This window comes from Lutjanus erythropterus, chromosome 21 (assembly GCF_056507025.1).
Source record: "Lutjanus erythropterus isolate fLutEry1 chromosome 21, fLutEry1.hap2, whole genome shotgun sequence".
Classification (NCBI taxonomy): Eukaryota; Metazoa; Chordata; class Actinopteri; order Lutjaniformes; family Lutjanidae; genus Lutjanus; species Lutjanus erythropterus.
Genome location: NC_139337.1, coordinates 19,487,447 through 19,511,837, shown reverse-complemented (window position 1 = coordinate 19,511,837; position 24,391 = coordinate 19,487,447). Strand labels below are relative to the sequence as shown.

General features: G+C 38.1%; 3 protein-coding genes across 3 annotated transcripts; 2 read left to right on the top strand and 1 right to left on the bottom strand.

Moving 5' to 3' along the window:
* The first annotated feature begins 1,825 nt into the window (after positions 1-1,825).
* Positions 1,826-13,510, top strand: kpna1 (karyopherin alpha 1 (importin alpha 5)). The gene is made up of 14 exons (XM_084710371.1): positions 1,826-1,981; positions 3,340-3,473; positions 4,273-4,386; positions 4,531-4,630; positions 5,030-5,124; positions 5,672-5,803; positions 6,033-6,121; positions 6,934-7,033; positions 7,219-7,382; positions 8,334-8,412; positions 8,509-8,634; positions 8,750-8,877; positions 9,394-9,569; positions 11,506-13,510. The coding sequence occupies exons 2-14, from the start codon at positions 3,348-3,350 to the stop codon at positions 11,691-11,693; spliced, it is 1,617 nt and encodes a 538-aa protein (XP_084566497.1). The 5' UTR covers positions 1,826-1,981; positions 3,340-3,347; the 3' UTR covers positions 11,694-13,510.
* Positions 13,511-13,961: 451 nt separating this feature from the next.
* Positions 13,962-18,942, bottom strand: fam162a (family with sequence similarity 162 member A). Its single transcript, XM_084710372.1, has 5 exons — positions 18,778-18,942; positions 17,447-17,557; positions 16,463-16,574; positions 15,802-15,910; positions 13,962-14,846 (listed from the first exon to the last, which is right to left on the bottom strand). Exons 1-5 carry the CDS (start codon positions 18,818-18,820, stop codon positions 14,730-14,732), a joined length of 492 nt encoding a protein of 163 aa, XP_084566498.1. The 5' UTR covers positions 18,821-18,942; the 3' UTR covers positions 13,962-14,729.
* A 1,427-nt stretch (positions 18,943-20,369) lies between these two features.
* Positions 20,370-23,727, top strand: mix23 (mitochondrial matrix import factor 23). The gene is made up of 5 exons (XM_084747635.1): positions 20,370-20,520; positions 22,069-22,194; positions 22,343-22,489; positions 23,256-23,315; positions 23,418-23,727. The coding sequence occupies exons 1-5, from the start codon at positions 20,383-20,385 to the stop codon at positions 23,466-23,468; spliced, it is 522 nt and encodes a 173-aa protein (XP_084603761.1). The 5' UTR covers positions 20,370-20,382; the 3' UTR covers positions 23,469-23,727.
* Positions 23,728-24,391: the final 664 nt, after the last annotated feature.

Here is a 24,391-nt window from a genome sequence, read left to right as displayed (position 1 = left end):
AAGAAACTTACATAGTTTGTTGATTTTGGAGACTCTTGTGGATAAAGGTGGTGGTGTTTCCTTCATAATAACCACAAAGTATAAAATTATCTGGAGAAAAAAAATATCATGTATCTTTTTAACTGGATAAGGTTCGACTCAGTGTTACTTTTTGAAAATGTAAACAGACTTTTTTTTTTTTTTATCTGATTGCAAGGAGACTCCTGCACAGTGACAACAAACAACAAGCAACTGTCAAAATTTATAAGAGGCCATGTATTTCTGTATCTGAATTTGTAGACTTATAGTATATATAATTAACTAATCTGTATGTCTGACCGAAAATAAATTCCAAATAATAAATGACCTTGACCCCTTGAGACAGGTGCTATGATACTAGTTACTGACCCTCATACCAGCATCCAAAACTCAGAAGCAAAACTTGAAAAAGCTTGAATTAAGATTTACAACAGAATAAAATAAAGAATGACTATGACAAATGTGTGTGTGTGTTTCAGGGGGGTGATGGGCCTTGTTTGTTTCCATATTTTGCACCTGTTGTGCTTTAAGTGCTGAAAAGGGTTACACAGAGTTAATGTGTTGATTGTCAGCAATCAGTGCACACAAACTGACCTGACTCCAAAATGTAGAATTTAAAATGCTGAAGGGTCAAGACAGAGTTAATGCAGTATGCAGAAATAAAAGTGACAAAAAATAAAGAAAAAGCTGCATGACTTCAGAGAGGAACAGAAGATTTAATGAAAATTATTCATCTGATTATTTTGTGTGCCTACGTTTTAACCTTACAATTTTGTCATCTGATTGCTGTGTAAATGTTTGAAACAATTCTTGTCAAGAATATATGATCATGAAAAATGATAAAATATTTATTCCAAGGATTCAATAAATTTGAAGGCTTTGCTGTCATATGCAGAAATAAACAATCATTGCTGCAATTTTCTCCCTGGTGCTGTCATTACTATTTACTAATATACAGTTTAAGTTTAATGAGAAAAGAAAAAGGAAACATAAGGAGAGGATGACTGAGTTAGACAATGTGATGAACAGTTATTAGAACAGTTAGCTTATACAGAAAGGAGGAAATTAGTTCTGTGAAAAGTTGTTTTATCTCAGGATGTGATCTGGAAATTTTCTGTTTGTGAATTAAAGACTTTGCATATAGAATAATTAAGTTAATAAAATATTCAAGAGCATAGTAATCTGGAATATAAACAATCTTTAATCTTAAAAGTGTAGACAGAGTTCATAAATTCACTTAATATTTGTCTACCACCTCTGCTGGTTGTGCTAATGTGGCCATCGAAAGACAACTGACGCCAGACCGTCTGCTCCGATTAAAAACAGTATCATTGTTAAAGGTTCATACAGCTCACACCTGTAGGGTACACTGTTTGCTCATTTATGGGACTGCATTCAGTCCTCCTTTAAGTTGTCCTCGGCACAGTTATTTTTTTTGGATGTGTTGACAAATATGATGATTGTGTATAACACGTTTACAGCAAGTGTACAACATGTGTTTTGGTCATACTGTGGGACGGTGGGGGCTGTTTTTTCTATTTATTTACAAAGCAGAAGCGTCACGTGGGTGGGGCGGAGTAAATAAATGCGGGGGAAGCTGTGGGGATGATGGAGGGAGGTCATATCTAGAAGGGAACCCTATACCCGCGAAAGATCTCGCGAGAGAGACTATTTTGTAAACCAGTCTGTGCTCTTTCCCCAAACCTAGCCAGGAGCTTTCTGTCCTTAAAACTTTGCAGATCTTAATTACATCGTTGTCAGATTTTAAAATTCAGGTAGCTTGTACGACGTGTCCAATGAAGAAACAACTTGTACAAATCTCGCGTGCATTTTGAAAATCTTGGGTTCCCTTCATGGATAAGGGGTGGGGGCGTTTAATATCACGCATGCGCAGTACCATACCGGCGACGGCTGTACAAACGGTGGCCTAGTGAAGCAGGGGATTAAGAGCCCGATTTGACAGGTCAGATAAAAATCATTACATGTTTATGAGTCTGTGTATATTATCGTTTTATGATCAGGGGCTAATTTAATTCTCAATCTCAGTAACGCCTTTGAAATATTGGGCTGTCGCGTGAGCTAACGTTAAGGTTGCATTTCAGAGCTAACGTTAGCTAATTCAGCTAGCCGCTTTTAGCCAGCAGCTAGCTTTCGGCAGCGCTAACAACGACTATGACATTAGCTAGCTGGCTAGCTAGCTGAGGTGTAGTCTTCCCGTGGACCTGTGTTCTGCTAATGTAATATTGTGTTGTGTTTTGCTGATTTGTAAACCGATATGGGGAAGCAGCACTCTGGATCATTAGATAATGTGTGGTTTCTCATCAAACAAACAGTGTAAAGACACATAAAGCTAACAGGCTAGCTAGTATCCTTAGATGCCCTCATTTGTTGAACTGATTGCTGACAGAAGTGATGCCCTGTTTAGATATGCAAAGTACAGTTGAAGTTTCGTTATTAATGTGGCTACCTTAGTTTGTGATTTCCTCTGTGGTCTTTATGTTAATATAAATGTAGAAACTTGGTTATGGATGCCCTACTCACAGCTGACTCTGATTAACTGTGGCCAAACATACATTTATACACGCATAATTATACATCTTGTGATGTAAAGTAGGATTTAAACCTCATCCGAGTCTGTCTGTTTAACATCATGCTTGTGCATTGACAAAAATCAGTCAATACGACATATATCACGATACAGGAATTGCGAGTCATTATATGGCAATACTATAAACAAGATGATCTATTGACATGCTTTAAATCTAGTTTGAGAAAAATTGTCATAGTGTACAGAACACTCAATCACTTGCATAAACTCTGGGTAAAAAAGTTTAAATTGTATGTAATCAGAAGAGTGAGGACAGATAACAACTCTGCTCTGCAGCAGTTGGGGGCTCAAACACAATGCAAAATGAACTAGGGATGTTATTCATTAATTACAGTTATAAACCGATAAAATTGTATTAACTGATAATGTAAGTTTTGCGTGTGCTTTTTTGCATGGGTTTTTAAGCAGACAAGAGAATCTGTTTTGAACTAGAGTATTATTGTTTATTAATCTGTTAGTTTTTATTGTTTGTGCTTCACGAATTTATGTTTCACATAAATGTGCTGCTAGAGTTGATTAAATAAATCTTACACTCAGAAAAGGATGTGTATTTTGTATCTTATTGATTACTATCATACTATGAATCTGTGAACAGATAATGTAATATCACAATGCACTGTTTCTGAGAATAGACATTGTATCAAAAAACATAATATCACGCTACTTAAGTGTATAGTTATTTTCTTACAACCTATATTTCTGCATCTTCTTAGGCTACACAATGAGTCAGGGTAAGGACAATGCACGACTCAAGAGCTACAAGAACAAGTCCCTCAACACAGATGAGATGAGAAGAAGGAGGGAAGAGGAAGGTCTACAGCTCCGCAAACAGAAGAAGGATGAACAGGTGAGTGGAGTATGGAGGAAATCATTCAATCCGACTCAGCAGAAGATGGGTTTTAACATTCATTATTGTGGAAGTAGAACTGTCCTCAAGGTAAAACTGTGTTTCTGCCCAATGACTTTCAGTCCCAGGAATTACTTTTCAAGGAACTTTTGTTAAAAGACCTATGAAGATTAGGGTAGTTGGTCTGCTTATGTATCTAAAAGCAATGGCTATTTTTTCTATTCAGTTTGAAAGATACTTTATTGGCATGACCATAATGAAATACAGTTCTGCCAAAACATGTTTTTACATGCCGTGTTTTTGAACAACTGTACAACAACAATGATCCATGGTCCTTCTGTTGTGTGCTTTCTTCTGTAAGTCTGATGATGTGTTGAAGCACCATGGACAAAAAACTAACTGGTGACAGATTCATAAAAATGGTGGGTGAAATAAAATGATGGGAGTATTTGACCAAACAGAAATCTCCCCACCCCCAAAATACTATCTGCCTAGTAGGGACTTTTTTAGGGGTAAATTAAATAGTAAAATGTCCCTGGAACTTAATTTAGACCCTGGTACCTGTGGTGGTAACTGAGTGCCTCCAAAGTTTCCTGCTCTCTGGGGAAAGTTTGGCCAAACCATGGCAGCATTGTGACCACTAAACATAAACAGTATTAATTGTCACAAAATTATGTCAGTGTTGCAAATGTTAGGGCATAAACTTGAACCCATGCTTTAATCCAAGTAGTGTAATGGTGAAGAGGAAATATGCACAGACTAGACCATAGTCATTTATTTATATTTTATTTCATTGTAGCTTTTTAAGAGGAGAAATGTTGCCACAGTGGAGGATGATGGTATCCCAGAGGACGATGGGATGGCCGATAGTGGCTACCTGGAGTCCCAGGCTAACAACATGGACCCACTTATGGTAAGAAGAGAAACATATTTCAAACCATTTGGTGTTACTAACAAAAAGAATCCTGGTATTCATGTACGTTCACTAACCCCATGAAGTTGGATGTGACAGCATTTCATCTGTTATTTATCAAACCTGTGTCTTTGTGCTGTGCAGAGTGGGGTGATTTCTGAAGATATGACTCAAATGATCTTCTCCAGCTCTCCTGAGCAGCAGCTAATAGGCACGCAGCGCTTCAGGAAACTCCTTTCTAAAGGTAAGGGTGCCGTAGATTACTATTATTCCTCATAGAGAATTTTCACCTTAGTTCATGAGAGTGGCAGCTGTGTTTTTGTTTTTGTTTTTTAACAATGGCTGGATGACAATTTAATCCTCTCTGTCTGGGATCTTATACATAGTTTCATGCATACATTCTATCAACAAAGTAAATCTGTCACACTGGAAGTTTCTTCAATAAATCTCTTCTCAAAAACTGACACTTGTCTTTGTTGCAGCAGTAAAATCCATATTTTCACCTGTAATAAATGTATGAAATGAGCACTATATCATATTTTCAATACTGGAGTAAATATTTGAATCTCTTGATATTAAGATAATGCTTTGATAAATTTTGTTATATTAATTTTTGTCACATTGTCCACGATTTCTCACACAGAACCCAACCCACCCATCGATGAAGTCATTGCCACTGCAGGGGTGGTGGAGCGCTTTGTTGAGTTTCTGAAGAGGAGAGAAAACTGCACATTGCAGGTACATTGTCTCAAAATGTCTTTGTAACAGTGCTGGTGTGCTTAGGCTGACCAAGCTAGGAAGCTGGTTTCTTACAAACTCTTCAAGGGCTGTCCTGAATATAATTTTGGGGGCCCTAGAGCTTCACTTAAGTGAGAAATACCTGTAAATATTTTAAGCTTATTTGTGAGTGATCAAACGTATTTACTTACATACTTGGCTATTATTGTAATTGAGAGTCTAATGAAAGATGGGGGCAGGAAGTGAGGCATCATCAAATACCACAAATGAGCTTAATTTCTTGCTCTTTTACAGTGCAGTCAATGTAACATCTCCTTTCTGTCTTTATAAAAACAAAAATGAAGCAATCAGAAACCGATTTGGATATTGATTACTATGGCAATTGTAGAAACTTAGTAGAATTTGGGTCAGCCCTAAATTCTTCCTGCACTAACAATAAATGTGAAAAACATGCATGTGTTGTGTGTGGTGCCGTTGGAGAAAATTTAACAGTTTAAATCTAACCCTTGTGATCACTAAATGATAAATGTTTTGACTGTTGTTTTAGTTTGAGGCTGCATGGGTGTTGACCAACATTGCATCAGGTACATCCCACCAGACTCGGGTGGTGATCCAGGCAGGAGCTGTACCCATTTTCATAGAAATGCTCAGCTCGGATTTCGAGGACGTACAGGAACAGGTAGGGAAGATTCTGATTCTGATGTATCACTTCCGTTTGTGAGACAATTGTCTTCCTGTTGACAATCACTTAAACTTCTCTTATTGTATTTCTCCATTATAAAACTGGTGTAAATAACAACATATATGTAGATAACCTGCCTGGTTAAATAAAACCTTGTCTTGACATTGAATGTTGTAGAATTTAATGTCCTTTATGAACTAACCTGAATAAATGCTTTGCCCCTCAGGCAGTGTGGGCCTTGGGAAACATAGCAGGGGATAGCACAGAATGCAGAGACTTTGTCATTGACTGCAACATCCTGCCTTCCTTGGTGCAGTAAGTAGCCACTCAGTGTCACATTGTCTTCCTCCTCTATCCAGAGATCATAAAAAGTCTTGAAAGATTGGAAAATGCTTAAAGGAGAAATATGTAGCATTCAAAAATGAGTGCTGCAGTCCAAATAGCAAATTGGACCAATACACGGTACATTAAATGGGTTGAACAGGCAAACATAAACAGATGTTCCAGACCATTGTGGCTGTAGTGTTGTTGTCAACAGAGTGACTATTTCAACTTAAAATGTTTTTTTAATCACTGATGGCACATCATGGTCATTTTATGGTTCTAAGAAAATATATTACATATTTCTCCTTTATTTTTAAATATGCTTTAATTTGAATAGGCTCCTTTAAAAATGCTTGATTTTCCATCATAATATGGTGTTTCATCTACACAACCACTCATGTAAACCAAAAATCTTTAAATATTTGAAATCAAAGAAGGCCCTTATCATAGTTGTCATTCATAGCCAGATAAGTCTGGCTATTAGTTGTTTCCTTCCTCTAGAAGTTAGTGGGCATTAAATAACATATAATCAAAGTTCATATGAGCAGCTGGTAAAATAAGCATACTTTGATTGCTGTGGGTATAAAGGAATTTTGTGAAGTTTATTTTTCGCATAACATTTCTAATAACAATTTAGATGTGACAATAAAAGCTTCAGCAGTCTGGAAATTCTGGTTTAAGTACCTTGAAATTTTACTACTAAAAAGCTGTATGAACCCTGCAAGTCTTCTTATACTTGAAAATAAAGAAGAGCAACTTTGCTCCTCTATCCTCTAACATGCTCGGTTAAACTCTGTTTTCAGGTTGTTGGCCAAGCAGAATCGTCTAACGATGATGAGGAATGCAGTGTGGGCGCTCTCAAACCTGTGCAGAGGAAAGAACCCACCTCCAGACTTTGCTAAGGTAATTTGCCAAGATAAACATATCACTATGGCAACAGCACACCTCTCACATTGCTAAAGTACATCATATCTCACATTACAAGGTCATAAGCTGTATGAAGTTGCTTATATCTAACCTGGAAAACTGAACTCAACACCAACATGTTCTGTCCCACCACGTCTCTTTGTCCCATTTCTTTCCCCTAGGTGTCCCCATGTCTCAGTGTGCTGTCTTGGCTGCTGTTCGTCAATGACACAGACATCCTGGCTGATGCATGCTGGGCACTCTCCTACCTATCTGATGGCCCAAATGACAAAATCCAGGCTGTTATTGACTCTGGAGTCTGTCGCAGGCTGGTGGAGCTACTGATGTAAGGCTTTGAACACATACTATATACCTACAATTCTAAAAGATTACACAACTAAGATATATATTGCAGGAGAAGAGCTGTGTTTTCACGTTGACAGTAACTGAATGTCCCATGTGTACCATTCATTACAACTGTATCGGGTGTGACAATCCAGGTGTGGGTGTGTCGTGAACATTCCCCGACAGTGTTCGAGTTTGACTAATGCATTACCAGCTGTGAAAAACTGCAAAAGTCAGGAGCGAACACACTACACTTCAAGTTCCTGTGTATTTCCATATGGAAAATACCATGAGCTCACTGTTAAAGGGATAGTTAGTAGATAGTAGGTGATAGTCAGCAGGCCCCCGGTTTGGAGCAGCAGAATAGAGAAGAGCTAAGCAATGTACTGCTGTGGACAGGGTCAGCAACAAAAGTTAAAATGGCCATCTAAAAAAAGTCAATATCAGTGCACGCTATATTTAGAATGTTACCTCACTCAGCCTTTTGCGACAGGAAACCGCCATTATATAAGCCAAATATTGCTCTCTCCAAACCAACCAGACTTAATTGGAGAAATCAGTAATTTTACTCTACAGAACACAGAAAATATTCTAACTATAGCATACACTTAAAGGAGAAATAAGTAATATATTCACAGTGCAAAATCATAAAATTACCATGAAATGTGACGAGAGATTAAGGAAACATGTTAAGTTGAAAAACTGACTTTTCTTACAACAACACTACAGCCAACATGTTCTCCTTTGAAATTAACATCCTCAACTACAACATCTGGTTTTGTTTGCCCGTTCCATATTATTAGAGTTAAAAAATAATGCAGAATGTTCACTAAATGAGTTAGTGCTTGTTTTGCTACCATCATCAAACTGAAGGACAAACATTTCATGTTATTTTGAAGCTTCAGAAGCAACAGCTTGAGTCATTGTAGATTACAATTCTACTTTCTTCCAGGCACTCTGATTATAAGGTGGTATCTCCTGCACTGCGAGCTGTTGGGAACATAGTCACTGGAGATGATCTACAGACACAGGTAATGGCAGCGTACACACACGCAAACACACACACAGTTATACTTAGAGAAGGTAATTGACTACTGACTTTGTGTGTAATTTGTGTGGCTGCTCAGGTGATTTTGAACTGTTCAGCGCTGCAGTCTCTACTTCACCTCCTGAGTAGCCCCAAGGAGTCCATCAAGAAGGAAGCCTGCTGGACGATCTCCAACATCACCGCAGGGAACCGAGCACAAATACAGGTGTGTGTGTGTGTGTGTTCGCGTGGTATCCCATAGAATTACCTGTTATCTTACAGGTTTAAAAACTTGACACGTGCATTTCTTCATCTAATCAAGGCTTTTTCTGTCTTTGCAGATGGTGATAGAGGCCGGTTTGCTGCCTCCTCTCATCACTATCCTGCAGGTAGCAGAGTTTCGCACAAGGAAGGAAGCAGCCTGGGCCATCACCAACGCCACCTCTGGGGGCTCTGCAGAGCAAATTAGGTAAGACCTCTGATTTAGTTTAACATACAGTGCAGAAAAAACCCGTAGCCTACAGTATACAATAGTATACCCAAGGTCTCATCTCCACTGAACTGTGGCCTGTTCCTCTCAAATGGATGACATATTAAAAGCATAAACGATACAGTGTTAGCATTTGGCTCCTCTGATCAGAATTAATGCTCATAAAAATACATCCCAGCTCTGTTGCTCCTTATTTAGGACATTGTTTCAGAATTTTAAGGTGTCTTTAAGGCTGTGAACTTTGCATTTTAAAACAGACAGAAACAAAAAAAACTCTAAATGAGCTATTACTCATAAAAATACACAGGTATAAATCCTTCAGTGGAGACTTTCCTGCAGCTGGTGTAGTAATGGCTGTGGTTTGGTTTTATCTTTTTATGCAGGTGTGGTTTATTGATTATGCTTTTTACCCACTGTTAAGCAGAATACATTTATTTGCTTAGAATGAGTAACAAGCTGTGTTCCCTATCTGTGCTTGTGTACTGCCCCCTTCAGGCACCTAGTGGATCTCGGCTGTATAAAACCTCTGTGTGATCTGCTCACACTCATGGACTCCAAAATAGTTCAGGTGGCTCTAAATGGCCTGGAGAACATCCTGCGACTGGGAGAACTGGAGGCCAAGAGGGGAGGAGGCATCAACCCTTACTGTGCACTCATTGAAGAGGCTTATGGTAAGTTTATGCGCACATACAGTTAAAGTGATATGCTTACATTTAAGCAATTACTGCTCAGAACTCAGTAATTAATATGCTGTTCATGACATTTCACAGAAATGTGCAATAGGATAAAATGATGAAGTGATGACAATTTATATCCAAAAGTTCAAAGGCAAGTTTACTTTTATTGCATCCATTGGACAAAAGGCAATTCAAAGTGCTTTAATGGGACATAGAAGTACTTTAAATATAAGACATCAAGAAAATGTTGAAATAAACCAATCAAAACAATAGGCAACAAGCAGATAAATAGCAAAAGACTAGGGAAATTGCATTTTAAAGACCAAAAAACATAAATCCAAAGTTAACATGAATAGTTTGAACATTTTAACAAGAAGTTATGTATCTACTTTACAGTAAAGTTGCAGTAAATTATTTTTAAGCCCAGGTTTGAATGAGCTGACAGTTTCAGCAGACCTTAAATATCAGGAGGACGCACGATGTGTGGGGAAAAGGTGGGGAACAGAGAAACTAAAAGCTTCTTCACCTCTCTTGGTTTTATGATCCAGGGAACACCAAGGAAGCCTGAACCAGATGACCTGAGTGGTCTGGGTGCTAATGTACAAGTAAACCTAAGATGGATTTAGGCCTGTGACTATTAATGCATTGTAGACAAGTAATAGGATTTTAAAATCTATCCTTTAACACGCAGGAAAGCAGTGCAGTGATTTAAGCACCAGTGTAATGTGCTCCACTTTCTAGGTGTTAGTGAGGACTCTCACTATAGCAGCTTCACTGTAACATCATAATGTTCAGCTCTCTATCAGTCCTGTAAAAAATACACTTTAATGAATAGGATGCAAGGGTGACACAGAACTAGGGCTGGACAAGGAATCAGAGTATTAGGGAAGTCACAGTATAGCCAAGTGTGATGTCCAAATCTCAGGTGCTTTTAAATTTTGACAAAGGTAGAATATGTCATAACATACGAAACCCTGTGGTGGAACAGAGATGCCCTGGCAAATATCACACCTTGTCATCATTTTTACATGCATATTTTACACATATATTTCTGCCACCAATCATTATGGTCATACTTTATAATAACTGTCATTAAAAATTGTAGATTCTTAGTTAATTAGACTTTTGTTAACACTTACTTTACTGTTAAAAGTTTTATAGGTTTTATAAACACAAGTTGCAACTTTGCAATAACCATCCAGAGCAATAAAAAAAATTGTAACATCTGGATGACTTTCAAAATAAAGGCACAAACTTCTCGGGCAGGCTTAGGTAACAAAAGTACTTGGGTAAGTTTAGGAAAAGATCGAACTTTGGGTTAAAATAGGTATATTACAGTACATGTGTGAACTTAAGTAACGTACCTAAGTTATGTATGGAAGTATTTAAGTTATTAAAATCATTAATTATAACTTCAAATTAGACATCTAAATAATGTGTATAGACTATTTGCAAACTGATTGACAACCTTTAATAATGTGTTTTTGTCTCTTTATGGTGTTTTATTCTGCCTATTTTTTGTACTTTACTAAATGTAATGTCTTGTTTTTTATTGGGCATTGGGTAATAATGTTTAAATGTAATTGTTACAAATATCTTGTCCATCTCTGAATCATGTTTTCTTAAAGGTTTGCAAATCATTTGGTAATCATTAACAAATTCTTTATTATTTATTCTTTATTTAATACTTTATAAATTAATTATTTTATTTGATATTATATTTTATTATCTTTCTTTTTTTAAGCCCATTACAGTCTCCCAAAGGCCAAGGTGGCACCAAAGATGTTCAATTTACAGTGATAGCAAAATCCTCATATTTGAGACGCTGGACACTAACATTTAATTGATAAATGAACAATTAATTATTTTAATTGCTGGCACTTGTCTGTCAATAGACTAATCACTTACTACATTTGTTCCCTCTTCTCAGGTCTGGACAAGTTGGAGTTCCTGCAGGGGCACGAGAACCAGGAAATCTATCAGAAAGCCTTCGACCTGATCGAGCGCTACTTTAACACTGAAGACGAGGATCCGTCTCTGGCTCCTGCCGTCGACCTCCAGCAGCAGCAGTTCCTCTTCCAACAGTGCGAGGCCCCGATGGAAGGCTTCCAGCTATAATGCTAAACCCTCCCCACCCTTCCTCCCTCCGTGCTCCACCTTCATCCTCACCTCTGCTCATTTCCTCTTGCTCTCTGCCCACTGCCACGATCAAGGGTTTACGACAACCCCTCGGCTCCCCTCCTCCTCTTCCATCCTCATCGTCAGAGAGGTTGATTTAATCATTATCATGATTATGAAAAATGTAACATTACGGGAGCACATGTGTGTGTGCACGTACGTCTAGCGTGGGTCCAGTTCTGCAGTCTTGTCAGCCAGTTTGTGAAGGTTGCACTCATCATTCTGTCTTGCGCTGAGCTCACCTCTGCGCCTGAACCCCCATCTACCCACCTGCCCGGGCCCCGGCGTCCCCTACTAGCAAATTGTCCCCCGTCTTACTTTTTGGATTTCCTCCCCGGCTCATCCCAAATAAAAAGCACCTCTCCACGTTCCTGTAGGATTGGCAATCCCCATCTCTGATGAAGCGGGAGTTTGACTGCACTGCTTGTCTGATTGAAGCATTAATGACTCGCAAGACAGACAAACATGGACGTGATTTTTACCCTCCTTCCACACACACATAGAGAAGAATGATCTAACCTAAACACTGGACTGACTATGAGACGTTGACCACATGTTTGACGGTGGTCTTTGGACTGAACTGCCCACAGCGGGGCCTTGTGGCCAGTCCCAACCCAAGGACTCAACTGACCTCTACAAAAGGCACTTAATCAACCCAAAAATGGAGGTTGAATCCCCTCACCTCCTCTCTCCAGCCATCGGATAAGTGTCCACAGATGGACAAATAAGAACTTGACTGTGTCGCTGAGGGGCGGAGCTTGTCAGCGACAAACCAGGCTGCTTGCGTTTCCTCCTGGATCTCATATCATGCATTCCTCTATCCAGAAATGGGACTTTTCCAACCTGCACAGGCTCCATCCTGAAGAGTTTTGACTGCCTCCCACCTCTGGTGTGATGTGAATAACCCCATGGAAGCATGGGAATTGGAGTCTTCCCTCGCACTGAGACAAGTGGACAGACTTGGACGAGACAAAAACAAGACTATTTAACCCTGGAATCTGTCCAGCAGCAGACCAGGGGGAATTTTTATTATTATCTTACCATAATTTCATTTCATTTGCAGCACTTTAGTTCAGGACTGACGCCTGCTCTTTGAGAATATACCTTAGTTTTTACATTAACTATTTAATTGGTTGATGACGCGGCTCTTCCCTCCTCAGGAAGCGAGGTTCTAAGAGGTATGGTCTCAATCCTCGGTCCCCCTCTGGTATGACAAGGACTGTTTACCCATCCCACAAAGGGACTTCAGCAGATTGTGGACTGAAACTGTTAGCACACTAATTACAATCAGTTGATCATGCTGTCTCAGCAAAGCTACGAGAACTTTATTTTGACAAAGTAAACAAGAATAATTTGGCAGTGAGCAGTCTAAAACATGACTTTCAGGTAGTATTTTCCAATTTGATTATGCCAAATCATCAACACATATATCAGCTATTGGGCTTTTTTTTTTAACATGATGTTTTTTAGTTGGGGTTAGCATCTGTCATGTTGCTGATGGTGCCATAATCTTTATTCTACAGAAATCCTTCCAGCTCATTTCAACAAAAAAAAATCCAGATTAAAACTTGAAAAATACTGGTGATCACCTTAGTTAGCAGAACTGAATGTTTGTTTACCAAGTCCTCTTTACATTGCTTACTTTTGTCAAAATCTCTGCCAGAGATGACCAGCTCTACATGTTAATTACTGTTTGTTGTACTGAGTTTGTGCAGCTGTCCCCTGTTATGCCATTTGCATAAAAGCTGTTTCATGAACCACAGTGTAAATCATTCGCTTTCATTGTAGTTATATTACACAGGATCTCTTTGGCAAGTTTTTTCTTTTCCTCAAGAATGAAATTGATAGTTCAGATTTTTGTTAGTGGGGTTGTATGAAGTACATGTCCCTAGTCAGTGTATTACCTACAGTAGATGGCGGGTGACATTTTGGAGAAGCAGCAGGAGTACTGGTGTAGGAAGCTAAGCAATGTACTGTACCACTTAAAAAAGTGGCTAAAATCTTTTTTGCTGTTGATCCTGTCCACAGCAGAACATTGCTTAGCTTCTTCCACTTGAGTTCCTGCTGCTTCTCCAAACTGGGGGCATGTTGACCACCATCTCCTGATAATTAAGTAAGTACCTTATCAAAAGATCCAAACTATAAACAGTGAAAAATGATTTTGACTTAAACCTTAAAAGTTTATTGAAACCAAAGCAGGTCATTAAGTCAGATAGGAATTCTTAACTTTATTGATTTGATATTTTCTGGTGCTCACTATATACAAACATAGATGTCACATCAGTCATGAACGAACCAGCCTAATTACATGAGTAGTAGAACAGGACAGACCATTGTGCAGTTGGATCATGCCTGATCCACTTCTTGATGTTCTCCGAAGAAAATTAACCCTGTGGGCTACACTGTCTTCACGAGGCAGAAAAATGCAAAAAGAAAAACAATGCCTTTGAGGTTATTTCAAAAACAGAGGGCTGCCTAAGGCATTTATTATATTGGAGAGGTTGAGAGGTGTGTGCTGGAAGGTTTACTAGAAGCACTGATAGAAAACTTTACTGATGCATCTCTTCTACTGATTTCTTATCTGAAAATCATTATTTTGCTGTGTAGTAAATGCAAAGAATTTGTTATAAAATCCTAAAACCTTCATTACAGTACCAGGTTACATTATGGTCAGGTTTCTGCTCTCTTCTGGTGACCAAATTCTGCTGCCACAAACATTTTTAGTGAAACAAGTGCCAGTTTATAACCTCAATACATTCACTGAAAAGATCAAACCTTTACATGTAATAATCCATACTGAATGTGTTATATCCAGCTTAAAAAACTACTAGAAAGTATCAACTGTTCTGATTTCTTTTGGTCGCCCTGTAGGATGGAAGTGTAGAGCTCTGAAGATGTGATGCATATAGCAAAGAGGACACTATTGGCTCAATATTTGGGGAATATGGCGCTGTTGTAGGGACTAGTTGTCCTCCATCACTGAGTCTTCTGAGAGAGGGCAAGAGCAGCTTCCCTTTCTTTCTGTAGTTCCTCCCTCCATCGAGCTTTCTTCTCCATGTTCTGACCTGTCAGGGACTCATGCCTGCCTGCAGCCTGCGACAAAACGAGACAGATTACAGATCAGATCTGAAAAATGTGAGGTGTTATACATGATATTTACATTTTCCCTGAAATTCAAAGGAAACAAGAGTAACATTTGAGTTTTTGTGTAGAATTAGATAATTTATACAAATAAAGCCCTATTTGCACTGGGCTAGTATTACCAAGGGATGTTGTGTGATTTAGAAATTACCCAACCATATCTGTGTTTCTGAAGTCTGTATTTTATTCAAATTTACTGACATTATCCCCTGAATTGATGTCAAGGCTCTGCATAACACCAACATTTCAGAAGTGGAGCATCTATTCTTCAGCAGCCACAGTTAAGTTTAGAATTCTTTTGCCCACTGGCTGCATGTGCTACAAGCATAAATACTCATTTGCAGCTAATTTTCTGTCATCACTCATTTTAAATGTCAATATCGTTGAACTCACAGCACTGCTGTTCAACATGTTACAAACCGCGATCAAATTTTACTTCTTCAGTTGTTTGACAACAGAAAAAAACAAAACACAGACATGTTGATTTGCCAGGGACTAATATCATCACAGGACCTCTGTGTTTGCTGAAATACAGTGGGTAATTTGCAGTGGAATTTTTACTTAACAAATTATGGACATGGTGGATTGTCATAGGATTAAAATCACAGGACACTCTGCAGTTATTATATTACATATCATGATATAACTATATCCAAAATCTAAGACAAAATCCAGTCTCATCTCATGATATCAATATAATATATTGCTCAGCTCTACAAATTACTAGAGGTCCCCGGTCACACTGGTCCGGTGGGAATAGTGTTTAAGACAAAGCTACAAGCAAAACTGCAGAGATAAAAACTACTCTTTCACATTGTTTTAAACTATTCAACTACAGTTTTTGTCAACAGATACTAGAGGATAAACAATGTATGTGAACATAATGCGGTCATCTATTGTCACTCACCCTTTTGCCTAGGAAGACCATCAGCAGACAGGCCCCTATTGTGGTGGCCATCATCACATAGCAGGCTTTCACTCTGACTTTGTTTCTGGCAGCATCAATCATCTCAAACCTGTGGTACAGGCAGGTGTACAAACAGATGTCAGTGTAGCTTAACGCTGAATGTGGAAACGGGCAACTTTTCAATTTTTCCTCCACCCACCCCCAGCATTTCCAGGTGGTATTACTGTTGTAGCAAAGACAACAGGTGCAGCGTCGAAATCTGTTCCCCCATCAATGTGTCCCCCTTAACTAACTCAATGACACCTGACCATAACCTGCAACTCAACAACAGGAAACACTAGCTAACAGGAAAAACACAGCACAGCATTAGTTCACTGGCAGTGTGGGAGGTCTGCAGTTTGTATGCGTGACAATCAGGTCTTTTATCACAGCAGCAGATCAGATAAGATCTCCACCCTGATGTCAGGAACCACATTAATTCCCTCCAGTCCCAAACACACGCCTTGTTTGAACTGCAGCCGTCTTGGAACATCAGCAGCACCACCGCTCATCGAGTTAATTAACTCTGTTCTTGTGATCTATCTTAACTGAATCATGCAAAGAGCCAATCAGATGCGAGTGTGCTGGAAGGGTCTGGTATAAACAGGATGAGACTACTTACGACACGAGCTCTGGTATCTGGTCCACTGTCTTGAAGCGTCCCGACCACACCAGAATCTTCTTGTCCAGGTCGGAGGGTCTGTAGCCTGGGATTCTGAAACCGGCACGGGGGGCTGTACGAAAGAACAAACAAACAGAGCTTTGAATCCACAAATCCTCATCTTGAACAAAAAACAGTGAACGCAGAGGAGTTCAGTTTCACAAGCCCCAGTCATCAGCTCCATCACCCCACACTGTGATCCCATTTCCTGTGTCCCTCCTCCCCTTGGAGCTAAAGAAAACTTTCACACACTTGCTATGGCAACATGTGACCTGTGATATACAGAATCCTCTGGAAATCAATACAGGGATGTTTCAGATCTCTGGCTTATTCTGAGAAATACAAGTACTTCAAATTATTTTGCAGTAGAAAACATCAATTTAGAGGTAATTTATGTGATATTTTCAGACCAGATTGGTTTGAGTCATCAGTTTTCCTTGGTTTGTGGTGTCATGCAGATATGAGCAGGGTTTGGCACAGGTGCTAGAAACGTGAATTTTAATGTGGCGATTTTGGAGAAACTGCTTGAAAATGCACTTGCATTACTTTCATACTATGCTGCTACCTGACTGAATAGGTCATTTTTTAGATAAATACAATAAGTTGGATATTATTCAAGTCTACTTACAGACAGGCGACACATTTTGAAACCTGACTTTGTCGTCTTTTCCTTTAATTTGTCACCGTTTTGTAGAATGCCATCACAAAACATAATTTTGGTTGTTTATAGCACAATAACATCTGATTTTATGTGATGAAGAAGCAAAATAATCTTTTGAGTATATGCATATAAATATGTAATTTACCACATCTGTTAGGTGCTGGCAAAGCTCGTAAGTTCTTGAAAAGTGCTTGAATTTAACTTTGGAAAAGGAGCAGGAACCTTGTATGAGACAAAGAAAAAAAAGGCTAGAGAATCTGGTTGCCTGTGATCAAACACTCTACCATGGGCTGGAGGTGCAGGCGGAGGAGGAGGAGGTTCTGTTTTGGCCTCCTGTGGTTTATTGCACATCCCTCTGTGGCTCCATGTTTCCGTTACCTGTCTGCACCTCTGACCTGTTCAAGTACACAAAAAATGGAAAATCGTGAGAACATTGAACCTCAGAAGAATCTTCATAAGCATGTCCATTAGAGTGGTATCAGAGAGAAAGACAATGATCTTCTGTGTAGAAGAAAATTGAGATAAATGCTCATCTCAGTTTCCTAAAGCCAATGTGACTCATTGAGGTTGCGTGTTTTGTCCAACCAACAGTCCAAAATACCAATGAGGTTAAATTTTACTGCCACACACTGAAGTTAATGCAATTTGTAAACATAATAATAACTCCAGGATCTAATTTTGATTGGATTTTGACATTTTAAGGACCTGCAGACAACCTGGAAGTCATTTTTCATATAAAAACATTTCATGGTTCCAGCTCCACAAATGTGAGGATGTGCGGCTCTTCCTGCATTGAGTACTTGTAATACTTAAAGTAAATTTTCCTAATTATACTTACTTTTACTTAAGGAACATTTTCAGTACATGAGTTTTCTTGTTAACAAGAAAAAAGAAAAATGTGTGATAACAGTACTTTCATTTAAATATTGGAGCTGAATACTTCTTCCATCAATAAATACAACAAAGAAAATGAACAAATCCTCACATTTGAGGGGCTGGATCTGTAATATAATTATCATCTTTGCTTGTAAAATTGCTTTAAAGACAAAATCAAAATAGAAAAAATAATTAGTAAAATAGATTAATTCTCTGTTATCGATTAATTGAGTAACTGTTTCACCTCTAGTCGCATAAAACGCTTGATTCATGCCAAAATGACACACAACTATTTTTCATTAAAAAGTTAGTACATCATGTACACCATCATGTGCTGCCCATGTTCCTAACAAGAAACAGGTGTGTCGTGTCAACAAAACCTGGAAATATCGTATAATAATAAAACAAATGTTTGCGCAGGTCAAAGTATTTTTAAATGAGGCTTTTTATGGGATGATTCAACCTGAACACGAAATAGAAATTTCACAATACAGGAACTGTAACTACCAACATTACCTGGGTTAACTCCCTCTCGAGATAACACCTTTCAATCAAACAAGTAGTTAGTAGTACAAAAATAATAATAATAAGATATCAAATACATTAATCTAGGTTGGTAGTTAGCTTGTATGATATATTATCACCACTGCAGCTGGTAATTTAAGTCACAAATACAGACGGTGCCAATAAGTTATTAATCTAAACAACACAAAAATTCAAGAAATTGAACAATACGAACCTAAAAGGTTGCCAATGGAAAGGCGAGATCTGACGAAATTCATGCTGTTTATAAAGGTAAAGTAAGGTAAAACGTGTCGATCAAGCCATTAAAGAAGAGTCAAAACACTTTTACTCCTCCAGTCCGTCAGCTGCTGAAAGTCAACGAGCTGCGTTTTGGCTAACTGTCCAACCAGGACCCGGTCACATAAGCATGGGAGACTGTGTCATCTGCCTGATCAAAAATAATACACGCGTTTGGTTAACGTCCCCCCCTCGAAAATATGGAGTCATCGGAGTAACAAAAACAGAATAAAGCTGCAAAAATTATAAAACAAAACAAAATAAAATAATATAAGAATAAAAAGTAAATAAGTAAATGTAAAGTAAAGTTTAAAAAATGGAAATATAAAGAGATTTTTTTTAAAGGATAAACAGGTAAATCCAAACACTGGAAATATAATAAATCTAAAAAAAATGTGGAAATATAAGGACAAATAACAAAATATAAAAGAATAATTACAAGCATTTTCATTTATTTTCACATTTATTTTTAATTTGTGCTGCAGGTCCTAAAATTAGTTAGCCTATCAGCACCTCTGGTTCATAAATATATTATTATGACGGAGCAGAGATGGCACCCATTTAGACCAATGAGAGTTGCTTACCTGGCGAAAAAGTTTTCTTGTTTACCTGTTTACCTGGTTATTTGGCCCACTGAATATGCACAGTGGAGATTATCTTGCTGAACAAAATATGTCAATATCTTAAACTTTGGTTTGCCACAGATCTTATTTTCTGCACTAATCCAAAATCTAATGAAAAAATCCACCTGGCTTGCTAACTTCTGGGTTGGCCCACAAAAACAGGTCATCTGTGCAGCACTATATACGTTTATTTGCATATAAATAATTCAATTTGTAATTTTTTATAGAATGTTTTTTGTTTATGTTATACTTTTTTTCCCCTGTTGCTCCAAATTCATGTGTGCAGGAACTGACAACTCAGCCTGGGCTGGAATGCTCATTCAAAGCCAGCTGACTGACCAGTTTTTTAACCCTAACAATTAAATGATATTCTTCTTCTTTTTTTTTTTTTTAATGTACAGGAAGAAAAAAAGAGTAATTATATACTCAAATAAATGTATATAAAGGTTTTATTTAAAATATATTGATAAATATACACCAAAATAAATGAATACATAAACGTGAAAAGAAATTAAAAAGCAAATAATTATTTTAATTTTCATTTGTCTAAATATGTCCACACTTGTGTATTCTTTCTTTTATTTATCTTTTTCTTTCCACATTGACTTATTTATTATTTTATTTATTCCTCCTCATATTTTCATCTTTATTTTCTTATTCTTGTACAGATTATTATTTTTATATGACACTCCTGTGGTTCCTTATAATAGTGTTTACCCTCCATGGAGTTTTATCTTGTTATGGTTAATCACTAAACATGGCTGGTCTCGAACTTCTGCTAAAGTATATCGATTGAGCATTTCATCACAAGTTATGTAACTGTTCTGTATTTCTGTAGTTTGATTTTACATTAATATAAATATTTACCTTTACCTGGGTAAAAGCTACTAAATGGGAATGAATGAGTGAAAAATAAGCTAATGTGGTTATATATTTGTAGATTTCATTCAGGCACTCTCTTGAACAGCTACCTCGCGCTGTGTCTGCAGAGGACCCAGCAGTCCACTATGGCGGCGCCCGGTGGAACTTTAAACTGTGAGGACTTTTCAATGTTTCAGGTAATTTTAACGAAAGATAAATCTATCTGTTCTAACTTATAACGGGTTTGCAGCCGTCCGTATCACATCCTTTTGTTAGTTTACATGTCGCGTTGTTTATTTTCTGTGTAAGTCAATGAATGAGTGACCCTGCTGATCACTAGTGCTCACACTCTGCTCTGTGCAAGAGTTCAGGGATCCAGACTGGAGCAGCAGGACAGAAAACAAGCAGCATAAGATTTAAGTGTCCCTGTCACGGGTCTCCAGATGATCATACCCGGCCAGCATACGATAGCTAATCTGTTGAAGTTGATTAAGTGTCTTCAGATAGTCATTCATCAGCATTTTAGTCAGCTCAAACTTGCTTAAATTCCAACTGAACTGGCTTGCTTTTATTTATCGCTCAAAATTCTTGTTATTAAGGGTGGTAAGTACGCAATGCTTCATTTTAAGGGCCCACACGCGAAAAAGTTTCGTAAACTACAGTTGTACGTGACCTTTCTTGTTTAGACTTTGATTTGCATGTTGATTAAACAATGGGGGAGTCAAAGATGTGGAAACAAGTAGACCAGAACATAGTGCAGTTACAACCCTGATCCCAAATAGTTGGGATGCTGTGTAAGACAGGAATAAAACACAGAATGCAATGATTTTCAAATCATTTTCAACCTGAATTCAACTGAATACAGGGCAGGGATAAAATATCTACTTTTCAAACTAATAAACCTTAATGTTGTTTTGTAAAAATACACTCATTCTGAATGTGATGGGTGCAACACATCAACAGATGGGATGGGACAGGGACAACAAAAGACTGTAAAAGTTGTGGAATGCTTAAAAAACAGATCATGTTTGGGTATTTAAGGGGCATCCTCGAAAAGCTCAGCTGCTCACGTGCATGGATGAGGTGAAGGAATTTAATGACTTCACCGTCTACAATTCACAATTCATCCACAGTTTTCCAAATGCTTACTGAGTGTTGTTAAAAGAAAAGTTGATGTGTCACAGAGGTAGACATGCTCCTGTCCAAAATTTTTTTGAACGTGTTGCAGGCATCAAATTCAGAATGAGTGTATATTTACAGAAAGCAATAAAGGTAAATGACTTGTCTTTGTATTGTATTTGGTTGAATATAGGTTGAAAAGTTTTTGAAAATCCTTGCATTCTTTTCCTATTTACATTTTACACAACATCCAAACATTTTTTGGAATGAGGGCTGTATGAGCAGTTGTGTATGAGCCACTTTGTGTTCAGGACTGTTTTTGTGTACAAATTTTACATATTAGTTTCAATTTATTTATTTATTTGATTGGGAAAAAGCCATCAGCTGAAGCTCAATTTTAATCACTGTGCAGCTTCATTAATATGTGGAGACATGTTTGGTTCAGCTGTTTGCCAGATTACTATGTCGTTTCTAAGATGTCAGGTGAAACCCTGATAACCAGATTAATTAATGAATAAATGTTATGTATTGCAGTACAGCAACATGTTTTGTCAAATCATTGCATTGATGGTCTTATTTGAACATAAGCCGCTGACTGTGTCTTTGCCCCACCGTGTGTTTCTCAGGAGGTGCTGAAGGTGATGCGCACCATAGATGACCGCATCGTCCACGCCCTGAACACCACCGTGCCCACAGTCTCCTTCTCAGGCAAAGTGGATGCCACACAAACATGCAAGCAACTTTATGAATCTGTGAGTGTGATTGTCACGACTGAGTAACATGTCAGTGTGTGCTTCTGGGCTGTGATCAAACTTTTTAAAGTATTACCTTCTAACTTTTCCTCATGATAATGTGGCAACTTCCTGTAGCTCTCCAGTAATAACTTCATGTGTTCCACAGATGATGGAGGCCCATCTGAGCAGAGACAAAGCTATTAAATCCTGTATAGCCCAGACATCTGAGGTTGTGGGACAACTGCGTGAAGAGAGAGCTAAAGACAGCGAAAACCTGGTACTCATCAAACAGCTCAGGAAGGAGCAGACCAAAGTAAGTCCTGTTTCTGACACTAGAGGGCTCCAGACTGTACGATGTGAGCCAGCTAAACAGCTCCATCTGCAGCTGGAAGACTTTAACAAGACATCGTTTGTTTGGAAATGATGCCATTTGAAAATGCAGATGATTTCAGTGTCATCAGTTTTGTACTTTTTTAACATTTTTTAGCACATTTTAACAATAATATGATAATAATGATAACCATGATCATTTGGGTCACTATCATCATAAGAACTTTTCTTATCTTTTTATCTCTTAAAAAAAATCATAGTGCAGTCATCAGGGTTATTTGAGACTGCAGGTGATGTGGCATTTGAAAGATGTGGGCATTTAGGAGGCGGGTCTAATGTTAGGTCTATATGTTATCAAGTTGTCTTATGGGAAATGTAGGATCCAGTTTCTGTTTTTTTTTTAGTTTTACCCATAAAAGAGATGAAAAGTGAGAATATTTCAGCTTCTGCTGGTTTGATTTGCACCACTATTTTATTTGTCCCTTGTGAGTTCCCTGAGAAAGCGATACAAAATCAATAGAGCACCCCTTTAAATGTAATTTAACTAAATAATTTTCCTCTCCATTGTACTGGTGTGTCAACAGAAATCTCAGACATGTAATTTTGTGAACTGACCCATAAGTAAAGTTAAATAAACGACTCTGTATTCATCAGAAATTAATGGTTTTTATGTTTATATAACTATTCTGTCATCATATTTTAAGTGAAACTACCACTGAGTGGTGCATTTTTTCCTTTCCTCTCTCCAGTTAAAGCTTATGCAATCAGAGCTGAATGTTGAAGAGGTTGTCAATGACAGGAGTCTGAAGGTAAGCTCGCTACTATCACTAATTTTACCATGATGTCCTATAATCACATATAGATGATCAGCCATTATATGATGTGTTACATTCCTGCTTTCTTCTGTTCAGGTTTTCAATGAAAGGTGCAGAATCCACTACACGCCCCCGAAGGTGAAGTGAAGCTCCGCCTCACAAGAAGAGCTGCTTCACTCGAGGTTCGAATCCAGACTGGAGATGAAACTGTGACCTGCTGCTGAGTCCCGATTGCAGGATCCATCCAGACCACCCTGACCTCTTGTCCAACACACTTGTATTCCATTGTCATTCATGTATGGCATTTCTGTCCCACAGCTGTAAAACAGTCACCTGTATGCTTCTTTAATGAGAAACATTGTACAAAAAGAGTTTTTTAAAAAGACAATGAAATGTTTTCAAGCAACATGTGCTGCCTGTGATTTCAATCATTTGTTAATCTTTTGAGGAAATCTGTATTTTCTATATGCAATGAATCTAAGAAGTGCAATTTAATCCACTGTTTTAAGGGACACTTCAGCTCAGAATCAAAAATACATATGTTACCTGTAGTGCTATTTATCCATCTAGAAGTTTTGTAGATATTGGCTGTAGAAATGTCTTCTGTCTCATATGATGGAACGAGGTGACACTCGGCTTGTGGTGCTCAAAACACCAAAAGACTTAACAGTAATGTCTCTTTCCAGAAATAATGACCTTCTTACTCAAGGTAATCTATAGACCTTGTGAGCAGTTTCATGTGGGAACTATTTTCTTTTTACAAAATTACACCTACCTAAATGTAAAAATTTCTTTAGTGAATTTACCGTTTGACCACCAAAATCTAATTAGTTCATCGTTGAGTCCAAGTGTCTGACAAGCTGTCAGTGATCACACATGCTGCTCCTGCTAAGTCTTCAATACACATATGAGTCTGGACAGCCATGGATGTAAATTACAACTTGACTGGTTAGCAGAGGCATAAACTGCAGGGTGGTAATTCCAGTTTTGTGATTGTTTCACAGAGGCTATGTTCTAAAGCTCAAAGCAGAATCACACTTCTGCCTAAAGCCATGTGTTGTGTGAACACA